Here is a 13,090-nt window from a genome sequence, read left to right on the forward strand (position 1 = left end):
ACCCATTCTCCACTAGTAGGAGTGGGGATACTAGAGTCAGAAGAGGCAAGGCAGCACTCTTCAGTGGACGTACTACTCGACACAACACCACCCATACTTGTTCTTTAGAAGTTTTATTTTTTATTTTTATTATTTTTTATTATTATTATTTTTTTATGACTATCATGAGATATTGGAGTAGAAAGTAGTATACAGTCAATCAAGCCCGCCAAAAATATTTGACCAATCAGCATCGTGCACGCTAAAATCCATCTCATTTTAAAGGTTCCTTACACGATACCGCCACCTTTGTGAACTGATACAGTATGGAAATAAGATCACAGTCAAACGTGTTCTGGATCACGTGATCAAGTGAATAGGTTTCCCAGCAATAAGCATCAATCAATGATGTCATAAGAGATATATCAGATGGAGATAAAAGCAGCAAATTCGAACGCAACGTGGACAGTTGCAATGAAGACACCATCCTAGTCGACTCCATGAGATGCAGTACGTATAGGAGTGGAAAATGCTGAGGAAGAGGTTTCATGATTCGACTGAACCTCAACCAGGACACATTGCTACGAGGTAAGTAGGAATGTAGTTTACGTAATGCATCCACATTCGTATCGTATACTATACAGGATAATGCTATAGAATAGTTTAGACTCTTGTACAAACAGGACTTCTTCATCGCACTTATCTGCTCTCGAAGAGGGTGTACACGAAGCTGATCGGATAAGAGTTCAGTTTTCGAAAGAAAATGCAAAAGATGACGATCCACACCACATAACCGCTCATGTGCAGCATAAGGCTTCTTCATCAAACTACATCTCTGATGCACATCAACTTCAGGTAAGTAAACCACATCCATGACAAGTCCACACGAAGAACATACGTATCTTCCTTCATGAACAACATGATTAAGATGATGACACTGTTTTTCCTCCCCTTCTTGCTCTTCTTCTTCTTGTTGTTGTTGTTGTTCTTCTTCTTCTTCTTCTCTTGCTTGTTCTTCTACTTCACGAAGTCTCTTTTCACGTACATAGGCCCGTAAGATATCAAAATCAGAATCCATCTTCACCCCACATCATCACCATCTTCATAATGAAACATTATCCAACAATGTATCTACTTTATATACCGACTCCCATCCGAGGCAATTAACAGGTACAACGATTGGGGGTCCAATCATGATGTCATATCCCCTCAACCACCTCAAACACCCGAAAAATGATTTTTAAATATAAAAATACAGCACCCGGTTTTTTTACCCCAAAAATGGGGCCTTCACCTCCCTTTCACCGGGTAGTGATTGTTGGCGACTGTCCATCTGTTGGATGTCATGCTGATCCCACCACCACCACCACCCACCCTTCTTTCCATGCTCGATGACATTGTCGATAGGTCGCTGATGTCTCATCCAGCGAGACCTTGGTGAGCTTCGGTCCCAGTATATGTAGTCAATTTGAGCCTTCCCTCTTATGCATAGTCGTCCTGGTCGTTTGGTACAGTTCGTGCTTTCAGTACGAGAGGTTGCGGGTACGAATCCAGCTTTGTTACATGATGCGTTTTTTCTTCTTCTTTACGGTCCGGGTATAAATAGGTGATTTGAGCCTTGGGTCTTGTGTGTAGTCGTCCTGGTCGTTTGGTACAGTCCATGCCTTCCGTACGAGAGGTTGCGGGTACGAACCCAGCTTTGTTACATGATGCTTCTTTTCTTCAAAGCCTCAGACAGAAAGGACCTCAATGATTGTTTCAACTGCATGCCTACTATGACCTGGCCAGGATACGCATGCCATATAAGGCATCTTCCACCCACTATGGAATATGCCTTATTTAAAAACTACAGCATATACACCTTCCCTATAAGGACACTTCACCCTACTATGGAATATGCCTACTATGACATCATCCGTGTACAACTTCCCTATAAGGACACTTCACCCTACTATGGAATATGCCTACTATGACATCATCCGTGTACACCTTCCCTATAAGGACACTTCACCCCTTTATGGCACATGCCTTCTATGACATCATCCGTGTACACCAGGGAGTCGTACTCAAACTAGGGAGGTGACACGGCACAGAAATCCGTGTCACAGGGGTTGACTCGCACCCTTGACCCCTCGTTGTTATTTTTGGAATAGTTCAGTCCAGTCCAGTCCGAAAGGTCATACTCGGATCGACTCGCCTTCTGTACTTCACCTCCAAGCGTGCAACGCAAGACCCGCAAAGTATGATTTTTCTGTGGGGAACGATTTTGCCATTGATCCAGTTTTTATTGGAGTGCTCAGGCATACTACGATTGCTGAGACGTCCCGAGCACGCTTCAGTTCAAGTGTTCAGGTTCTCTATTTTTTGACGAGCCGGTCCTACAGCCCCCTACATTGTATCTAACGACATAGGAGCTGACAATGTAAGAGGATTTCCCTGGAAATAATGACGATGGTGGTGTGACTGCTGCAGGAAAAATGCTGGCTGTTTATGACAGTATGACGAGATGTACAATGTATCTCTCTTGTATGGTACTTAACCCCTGCTATAAATGTGTTATTTAGGAAGACTGGTGTATTGTGCAAGTCATAAAGAAGAAATGGGGCAGATACACGACTTACAATTTTCAAAAACCAGCTTCGTGTTATGTGTAATTTGTGTCAAAATTGTAGTGTTTAGACATGACAATATCATTGGCTGTACTTCTCTGATATGGTACATAACCCCTGCTATAAATGTGTTATTTAGGCAGACTGGACCATTGTGCAAGTCATAAAGAAGAAACGGGGCAGATACACGACTTACAATTTTCAAAACCTGGCTTCGTGTTATGTGTAATTTGTGTCAAAATTGTAGTATTTCAACATGACAATATCACTGGCTGTACTTCTCTTATATGGTACTTAACCCCTGCTATACATGTGTTGTTTAGGAAGACTGGTGTATTGTGCAAGTCATAAAGAAGAAATGGGGCAGATACACGACTTACAATTTTCAAAAACCAGCTTCGTGTTATGTGCAATTTGGGTCAAAATTGTAGTGTTTAGACGTGACAATATCATTGGCTGTACTCCTCTGATATGGTACATAACCCCTGCTATAAATGTGTTATTTAGGCAGACTGGACCATTGTGCAAGTCATAAAGAAGAAACGGGGCAGATACACGACTTACAATTTTCAAAACCTGGCTTCGTGTTATGTGTAATTTGTGTCAAAATTGTAGTATTTCAACATGACAATATCACTGGCTGTACTTCTCTTATATGGTACTTAACCCCTGCTATACATGTGTTGTTTAGGAAGACTGGTGTATTGTGCAAGTCATAAAGAAGAAATGGGGCAGATACACGACTTACAATTTTCAAAAACCAGCTTCGTGTTATGTGCAATTTGGGTCAATTTTTAGTATTCGGATTAACCTAGGATACGACTCTGAAAAGTTCTGAACAGTTACCGCAACACTACACGCCGTTTCATAACTGCTGCTGTTGCCATCACTGCTCTCAAGTAGTTCGGACATGGCAGGAGCTAAAAAAATTGCTGGTAGTCTTTCAAAGAATACTGGCGAGTGATGGGCTGTAAACGAAATGTGCTGCCTCAATAATTTCAAAAACTAGACACCCATGCGGCACGCTTGGAGGTGAAGTACAGAAGGCGAGTCGATCCGAGTATGACCTTTCGGACTGGACTGGACTGAACTATTCCAAAAATAACAACGAGGGGTCAAGGGTGCGAGTCAACCCCTGTGACACGGATTTCTGTGCCGTGTCACCTCCCTAGTTTGAGTACGACTCCCTGGTGTACACCTTCCCTATAAGGACACTTCACCCCTTTATGGCACATGCCTACTATGACCTCATCCGTGTACAACTTCCTTATAAGGACACTTCTCCCCACTATGGAAGATGCCTACTATGACCTGAACCACGTGCAACTTCCTTATAAGGACACTTCACCCCATATATAGACCAATCCCAAAGGTCAAAGGTCACATTCCTTCTATGGACCAATCATCCGTATTTGGAAAGGTCAAAGGTCACAGCAAAGGTCAAAGGTCATCTTCCATATATGGAATATTCATCCTTATACGGAAAGGTCAAAGGTCACACCAAAGGTCAAAGGTCAAATGACATCTTCCATATATGGACTATTCAGCCTTGTATGGCAGGTCAAAGGTCAAAGGTCAACTCAAAGGTCAAAGGTCATCTGCCATATATGGACTATTCTTCCTTATTAGGCAGCCAGGGGTCAAAGGTGGGATTTGAGCCAGAACCCCCATCGCACTATACTACTAGCCGGTCACCCAGAGCGGCTAGCTCAGCGTCAGACAAATGACCTCCCTCCTCGTCTTGAATTGTGGTCTTCACATTGTCGATAGCATCACTTTGCGCGACGTAAAGAGTGATGGTCTAGCCAGGAAGAGTGTGACGAAAATCTGCATCAAACCACGGAGGCGAAGTACCAAAGTGAAGAGTGGGCTCCTGCTTCCGACTGCGTGCCGGCGAAAATCAAACGCTGCTGGTCTTGGAGAATACCCTCCCTTGATTCGTCGCAGGGAGCTGCAGCGGGTTGAGCCATGGGGGTCTGGGGTCGAATCACGTTGTTTTATTTAAAACTACACCGCTGCCACCAATGTAACGGGTAGCCGAGTGGTAGGCGCGGTGAAATCAACAATAATTACTTTTATTCTACTTCTTTCAGGTACACACCTGAGATATAATTATTAATGAAAGAAGAAGCGGCAAATAACTTTCTTTCTCTCCGGTGCACACCTGGAGGTTGAATAGCTCGTTATTATCAAAATCTCATCTTCTCTTCATCAAAACAGAAATGCTCAGCCGCTTTTATGCAGCAGACGCCGTACGCTTACATACGGAGATGCACTAAATATACATCAGGCAAAGCTCCGTATTAGTTCCGTTCTGCTTCCGTATTGGTCGGGCAGGGATACTACACCTACCATGGCCCTTCTCTGCACAAAGTTGCGAAGTATTTTGTGAAATGAAGTATTCTGCGAATGTTGCGATTTCTTCCAAAACAACAAAAAGTTGGGAAGAAAGTGGCGAGCATCTTTGGGAAAGGGCTACATTGCATACCTAAGGGGGGAAATGTTCCGAAACGTTGTAGTAACTGACTGATAAAAGAGTTCAATATTGCAGAGTGGATGGGAAAGAGGGGTCTGCTCTGAAACCTCATCCTACCTTATAGGGGTATTGAGCACTACTTGTATTTGTAGCAAGGACTTCACACACTTTGTCCTACTGAAGAATAATAATTTTTAAACAATCGTCGAGGAGACAGTATTCTGATTTATTGCCATTGTACAATACTGAAGGATATTTTTTCTTATTGTCTGCAAACATCCAACGCAGCCACTTACACATTTCTGAAACGTCACTGCGTTACTTCAATAACGCACATATTAACACCATTATGACTGTCACCTTTCTCATCAGTGTCATTATGTTTTCTTCATGCATGTAGTTCACTGACAAACCCAAGGTAACTATGGTAATGAAGAAGACTCGAGAGCAAAGGTGACTGAGGTGTGAACCACGAAGGCATCTTCTCCAGGAAACCGAACATCGTCCCGACATCCAGTGTCAATGTTTTCGGGCAGTGCTAGTTGTTGTTGTGACTGTTGATTTATTCTCTGTTTTGTCACGTGGTAGGTCAATGTTGCATCTTGCCGTGCTAGAACTGAGAAGCTTTTTACATGCGTAGACGTACATCTACGCTGGATCCTGAACTATTACTTTGCGTTCTGAAGAGTGAAGTAGAATGTGTTGTCTTTACAGCTAGCTGTTTGGCAATACATTGTATTGGTGACGAAGGTGTGAAATAAATTCTTTGATCTCTTGAATTGATGCAATTTTAAAACGTTTTGTCACCCTCTAATTTTCATGCTGTTTTGACTCTTCACCTAGACTACTTTCTTCGTGTTATTTCTACACTTCATTGGAGTGTTGAATCTGTCAATCCTAACTCTTTGAACCCTATATCTTTATGGTGCTAGAACTTATATTATATCATAAGGTTTGGTTATTGCTGCTTACAATGTCTGCGTCGATAATTCTGCTGATTCCCGAACATTCGCTTGACCCAGGACACACTAGCTGCATACGTAGCTTCCGCGGAGCAATAAAAAACCTTCTGATTCGGAACGGAAGGAGGAACGACACGATGGTACCAGTCGTCGAGTCATAGGCCACGAGTACGCTTCACAACGGTGCGTCTCCTATTCTTCTTTACGTTGCAGGACACCAGCAGTCATCCTCCTGTATTGGCGTTGATCAGGACTATGTTGTCGTTGCGTTGACTCAATCCGTATTCCCCGGACCAGAACTTGCTGCTGTTCTCTGGACAAGCCAGTCAACCCATTTGTTTCGGCTACCATTGTGGGCGAAAAAGTACAGCCAAGTTCCAGATACTCCGTTGGCTGTTTGACACTGCCCTAGTTGTCACCAACTCTCTGTTCGGAATGTCTTCCTCGCGGAACACGTCAGAAGCAGAAGGCCACCAACGGATGACGGGAGCTGAACTACCCAGCTACATGATGCAGTATTTTCCGCCGTTGGACTCACAACGTCCACAGCCGGCTACTGTACAGGGTAAGTGAAGAAAGTCGAACGTTTTGCAACCTGTATGCTCTGTACATAATGCCTTGGTATTATGTGTTTCCGGTAGGCCTTGACAGATTATGCTAGCATGATTTTTCGTATAATTCCTACCAAAATCGAATAATCGCATAATTCGAGGCAAATTGCATACGAATCGCATAAAATTGGAATAATCCGCCTGTTCGCATCAAATTCCATACAGTTGTACATGTTCTACAAGTACAAGTGCAAATAGATGCACCAGGAAGGCATAGATTTACGACTCCCTTGATAACAAAGATATTATTATTATTAGAAAGGAAAAAGACATTTGGAGACGAGTTAAGAGTAACTCTCCACCACTGTAACGGAGATATGTTGAAGCTAGTCGTCAGGACGTCGAATGTCTCAGTACTCTGTCAGTTTTGTGCCTAGTTGTTTCACTTTCTGACTGTATAATATAGTATCTAGTTACAGTGGTGGAGAGTTTTAACTCGTCTCCATATGTCTTTCTCCTTTCTACTTTTATTATTGGCTCAATACCCGAGTATCAAATTATTATTATTATTATTATTATTATTATTATTATTAACAGGTTTGAGGGAAAGAGACAATCGGGAAAAGTGTGAAGAAAAAATTGACTGTCGCCACCAGGACTCGAACCAGGGACCCTCTATTATTATCATTATTACATTAAAACGAAGGTAAGTTATGGGTCGCAAGTATCCACGCAAACACACATCCAGTCATAATAAGGCATTTGTCATAAATATCCGAACGTTTTCGGTCCCTTCTCACCAAGGATTATACAGGGAATGGCTCAAGTTGGAAAGACTAAAACTTATATAGCGGGCGCGGGCGCGGGCGCGGGCGCGTGCGCGTGCGTGCGTGCGCGTGCGCGTGCGCGTGCGCACACGCGCGCGCGCGCGGGCGGGCGGGCGGGCGCGCGGGCGCGCGTGCGTGCGTGCGTGTGTGTGTGCATGTGTGTGTGTGTGGGTGTGCATGTGTGTGTGTGTGTGTGTGGGTGTGTGTGTGTGTGGGTGTGCATGTGTGTGTGTGTGTGGGTGTGCATGTGTGCGTGTGTGCCCGTGCATGAGCTGTGTGTGTGTGTGTGTGTGTGTGTGCGTGTGCATGATCTGTGTGTGTTTGTGTGTGTCCGTGTGCGAGTGCAAGGACCATTAATTTGATACAACTTTTTCGCAACCTTTGGTTGTTTTGGAAGAAATAGCATCTTCCGCAAGTTTACTCATTTTTGAAACCTACTTTGCGTCTTTTCCGCAACTTTGGCCCCATGGCCTAATGGCCGCTAAAACTCCAAAGTTCAAGTCGCATATCATGACTCACACATGTAGGAAAAATACATGCTCTTTGATATGCTGAGGGACAATTCACTATTGTAAAACTACGCACACATCTATGGGACGGGACCACTTCAGTGAGTGTTTTCAAGTATCTAACAATTGCTATCTTTAATATCTTATTTGCACATTGTCAATTTCTGCCTTGCTATGTAACACAGCATTCGATGGGACACATCAACAGGTACAGATAGTGCTGCAAGCTGCAGGGACTAATGTCAGTCCAGTACAGCCTGATGCCAACAATAGCTTGACACAGCCTTTTTCAAACCAACAGCAGCGTGTTGGTCAGCAGCACAGCCATATTGGACAACCTGTCAACAATGGCGACTTAAGAGGAGTGAGCAGTAGAATTGAGGGACTTCAAAGATCATCAATAGTGGAGTCTGCAATGAGTCTCCCACCACATCCTCAACCAACCATTGGTCTTATGTCATCACCAGCCCAGTTTGCTAGTCCCTGCGGCGAGCAAATGAATCACCACGTCCATGCCACTGCTACCAGTGGTAATCAGACATTAGCAGCATACCTGCCATATAGTGTCCCAGCAATGCACGGCAGTATGGCCAGCTCTAACAATCCTGTGGAAATGCACGCCAGCTTTCCACAGACCCCATTGAACAATCTAGCACAAGGCGTCGATTATCAATCGGACAACCCCTCTGCTCCTCCAATGTTTGGCGGACATCCCAGAAGTCTGTGCGAATGGCGTGTGAACAACGGTTTACATTTTGTGTAGGTTGGCTTTCTATAGTGTCACCGAACTAGCGCAGCACATAACAAACGTTCCTCTCCAGCAACAGGGCACTACCGAACATGCCACACAGGAGGATGGCAACGTCCACATCTGCCACTGGGACCAGTGTACACGCACCAAAGGATTTAAAACCAAATACAAGCTCGTCAGCCATATACGAGTTCATACAGGTGAAAAACCCTTTGTCTGCGATCATCAAGACTGCACACGCAAAGCATTCGCAAGATCTGAAAACCTGGTGACACACTACAGAGTCCACACAAAGGAAAAGCCGTTTCTCTGCACCTTCCCGGACTGTAAGAAAAGATTTTCAAATTCCTCGTATCGAAAGAAGCACATGGTCGTGCACACGAAAGATAAACCCTACCGATGCAGGGCAGCAGGATGTACGAAGAGCTATACACACCCGTGGTCGCTTAAAAAGCACTCCAAGCAGCATCATGCTCAAAATGCAGCCAATGGCAGTCGTGCTCTTTCCTACAGGACCATGGACACCAGCGCAGAGAACAGTGGCTTGCCGTCTGCGGATGGTTCTATTGCTGCGGACGGAGAAAGTGATCATGGCAGCTCGATTTCATCCGATGAGGTACTTGCAGACCAGCACCACCACCATCAACAAGAACCGGAAGAACAGCAGCAGCAGCACCAACATCAACAACACCATTTTGCACTTGTGACTTGTACGGACCAGTGTCAGCCTGCACAGCCGCAACACTTACCACTGGGAACGTCCTCAAGCATGCTGACTGTGAATTCAGCATCCACGTCATCTCTGCCTCAGTTACCTTATCATTTGCACTCTGCCCAGGCTACTGCTGGTAGTGATTTGGTCAACAGTGCACCGCCAACACCACCTGGACAGCCGTCTTATAGCTATGCCGCGTTCAGTGAAGTATGCCAGGACAATGCCGGAAAGGGTGACCTAGTAGTGGCAAGCCTAGGCAGTAGAGCAACAAGAAATGATCTCTTGTCTACATGTTCCATACAGACCTTCCCACAGCCGCCGCCACCACGACAGCCAGAAGCAGCAGCAGCAACAGAAGCAGCAGCTGTGCCAGCAGCTGTGCCAGAACTGACTCAAAACAGACAGCTTGTTCGGCAGCAACATACTCACTTTCAATACCCGGCAGCATGTCAGCAGTTGCAGCAACAACCTCATCATCAACATCCAGATCAGCAGCTCCAGGGCCAGGATCATCATCAGCATAATCAGCATCATCAGCATCAGCAGCACCAGGAATCACATGACCAATGTCAGCAGTCGCAAATCTATCCAACTCACCACCATCAGCTGCCGACGCCCACACACACACACAGCAGCAACAGCTATCGCTGGTGGCTCACCCACCGCAGCACCAGTCATCACCTGTGTCTCAGATGCACAACCATCAGGCACAGCAGCAGTCTACATCACAACAGGAACGGGTACAGGAACCCTTGCCTCAGCATCAGCAACAGCAGCACTCTCTCCCATCGCCAATGCAGCTGCAGCAGCATTTTGCACGGCATTCGGCAACTGCTCAGCCAACACTATTTCATGCAGGACAATTGCTGCACCCCGTACTGCCCTCGCAGGTCGCTCACTCTCTGTCTGCACCAAGACACCTCCCAAAAAGGCAATACTAAGCAAACAAACATTACACGGCTTGAAAACACTGTTCTCATGAGCTGAACAACAGCCTTTTCAAAATGGCACTGCAGCCAGCTTCGTGAATGGATGTGTTAAAAACTGTCCTTAAGGTCTTTAAGGCACATCATCAATTTCAACCAAACAATTTTGTTATTATTATCAAGATCTAGCTAACTCCATATTTTAACGGAGTTGACAATTCTTTTATTATATCTAATTCAAAAAGAGGTATGAAGTGTACAGCTGCAAGTTTAATACTCGCTGTGCATAGCTTTTATGATATTGAATTATCGTATCAACGCTGTCCAACGCTGAATGTTTTTAAGGTTATTTCATTAGAGATGGAGCTGGGATGTTGCTCATTAAGCAGTGGAAAAAGTCAATCAGACGACTGCCACATTTGTAGAAGTTCCTTTTTCAAATGTCTCGTCAATTTCATTTTCCGCATGTTGTCTTCACTAACACTACCCATGATGCTGGCTACATGTATAGCGTCAGTAGAAGTGCAGCTCAACATCCTAATCCGCACTGCCTTCAGTCTTGTTTCTACCCACTCACTGTCAGGATCGGGTATTTCCCCTCCAATTAGTAACCATAGTACCCGTTTCTTTTTAGTTCACTTTTTCGGCTGATCTGCTCATCCCGCAGAAATTTGTCAATCCTAATGCTGGCCTACACTCATATCGTATCTGTTTTCAAAATGATGAGAAGGTGTCTTCCTCTTATTCGAATGGTAATTTGTGTTGGAGTACTTGAAGTACACATGTTCAAACGCAACACAGAAAACAATACTCGATAATGACGTATTCGTCTGCAAAATCGTAAGAAAGTAACTTGAGACGCTTCTTTTGAAGTCATTCTTGGCTAGACTGATAAAGCACGAGACAGGAAGTTAGTGGTACTATGCCTTGCATATTCCAGTACATCATGTATGCATGTTCCATTTGTAGTTATAATAACAAGATGGTGGAAAAGCTAGGTGTCTGGAGATTTAGTAGTTTGTCACTACAATCATGTTGTCATACTCCTACCTCCGAAAGGATGTTAAATTGTGCTTCAAATTTTCAACCACCAAATTATGCCAATAATTATGCCAGCATAATCCGCCTGAGCCTATCCATGGTCGCCGATCTGGGTGAGACTGGTGTGTACGTCGTTGTGCGAAGTAAGCACAGTACAAGTGTGCTGTGTTGATAAGCGAGTACCGCCAGTGCGACCGGACGTCTCACATTGATAACTGCGGAAATTCCTCAGCTGGTGGCAAAAGCTGCATTGAGCCCTGGGCTTCTTTTAGTGCGACGACGTGATCAGGGTTCCAATTCCAGCGCCAAGTTTCGACGTGTTGCTAGGGTGTTGGTGCTTGTGGTGGGCATGCAAGTTTGCTGAATTTGCATCCATTTGTTTCGAAAAAAGCTCAAAAGTTGCTAATATCGCAACCCAAAATGAGCGAGTTCTGGTGCATAATGTCTAATGATGCCAAAAATCACCAGAAATGGAGCGGAAATAGACAACACTGTGGCACAGCACAACTGCGTGAGTTATAGGGAAATGAACAGACTTGGAATAAGTCATTGTCCTTATTGTTAAACCTTCGCACAGCATTCATGACATAGCGGCATGCTCAGGGCTGCCACATACATGTACATGTACATTTGTATGTACAGTAAGATCAGGCGTAGAAGTCACTTCGGCAAAGAACACTTTTTTTAACTGAATACCACAGAACCATCAGACTTACATGACTTAGGCTGGAAAATGGGCAAATACAGGCTAGATATTTTGCAGATTTTTGAAAGAACGCACGTACCATTTTCTGCATGTTTTCCAAGTCGTGTAATCGCATTGTAAGGTGCTCTCCATGATCGTGGAATAAGAACAAAACGACAAACGCCGTTCAACATTTTAGAAAAATTCTAGGCTGTGCTTTGAGCTCATGCGTTCTTTGGCGCCCGATCTTACTGTTCTTCGTGAAGTACACTTGTCATGATGATTTGATGCTTAGCGATTCTTGTTGAAGCGGAGCACACTACTGAAGAATATTTTTTCTTATTGTCCGCAAACATCCAACGCAGCCACTTACACATTTCTGAAACGTCACTGCTAATCCTCCGTAATAACTCACATATTCACACCACTATGACTGTTACCTTTCTCATCAGTGTCATTAGAATCTGATGTTTTAGTCATGTAGTTCACTGACAAACCCAAGGTACGGGACGTAACCATGGTAATGAAGAAGACTCGCAAAGGTGACTGAGGTGTGAACCACGAATGGGGTCTTCTCCAGGAGACCGATCATCGTCCCGATATCCTATCCGGTGTCATTTTTCGGGCAGTGCTAGTTGTTGTGACTGACGCGGTCGACGATGTATTCTCCGTTTTGTCACGTAGTAGGTCTATGATTATGTTGCATCTTGCCGTGCTAGACGCTTTTTACATTCTTAGACGTAGATCTACGCTGGATCCTGAACTTTGTGTTCTGAAGAGTGAAGGAGAATGTGTTGTCTTAACAGCTGTTTGCCAGCCTTAGTACATGTATTGGTGACGAAGGTGTGAAATAAATTCTTTCATCTCTTGTTTTGATGCACTTTTACAACATTTTTGCCACCCTTTAGTTTTCATGCTGTTTTGACTCTTCACCTAGACTTCTTTCTTCGTGTTATTTCTACACTTTATTGTAGTGTTGAATCTTTCAATCCTAACTCTTTGAACCCTATATCTTTATGGTGCTAGTTCTTATAAATCATAAGTTTTGTTATTGCTGCT

The 13,090-nt window shown here is 44.3% G+C and overlaps 1 protein-coding gene across 1 annotated transcript; it reads left to right on the forward strand.

Moving 5' to 3' along the window:
• Positions 1–9,181: 9,181 nt before the first annotated feature.
• LOC135811006 (mastermind-like domain-containing protein 1) lies at positions 9,182–13,034 on the forward strand. The gene is made up of 2 exons (XM_065324371.1): positions 9,182–9,947; positions 13,006–13,034. The coding sequence occupies exons 1-2, from the start codon at positions 9,182–9,184 to the stop codon at positions 13,032–13,034; spliced, it is 795 nt and encodes a 264-aa protein (XP_065180443.1).
• Positions 13,035–13,090: the final 56 nt, after the last annotated feature.

The sequence above is a fragment of the Sycon ciliatum genome, chromosome 2 (genome assembly GCF_964019385.1).
Source record: "Sycon ciliatum chromosome 2, ocSycCili1.1, whole genome shotgun sequence".
In the NCBI taxonomy this organism is placed as follows: Eukaryota; Metazoa; Porifera; class Calcarea; order Leucosolenida; family Sycettidae; genus Sycon; species Sycon ciliatum.

Excerpts from the sequence above, each read along its gene's own strand:
- LOC135811006 (XM_065324371.1), top strand. The coding sequence starts at position 9,182 with ATGGACACCAGCGCAGAGAACAGTGGCTTGCCGTCTGCGGATGGTTCT. Across the intron at positions 9,948-13,005 it reads CCAGGAATCACATGACCAAT|TGTTGAATCTTTCAATCCTA; the intron begins GTCAGCAGTCGC and ends ACTTTATTGTAG.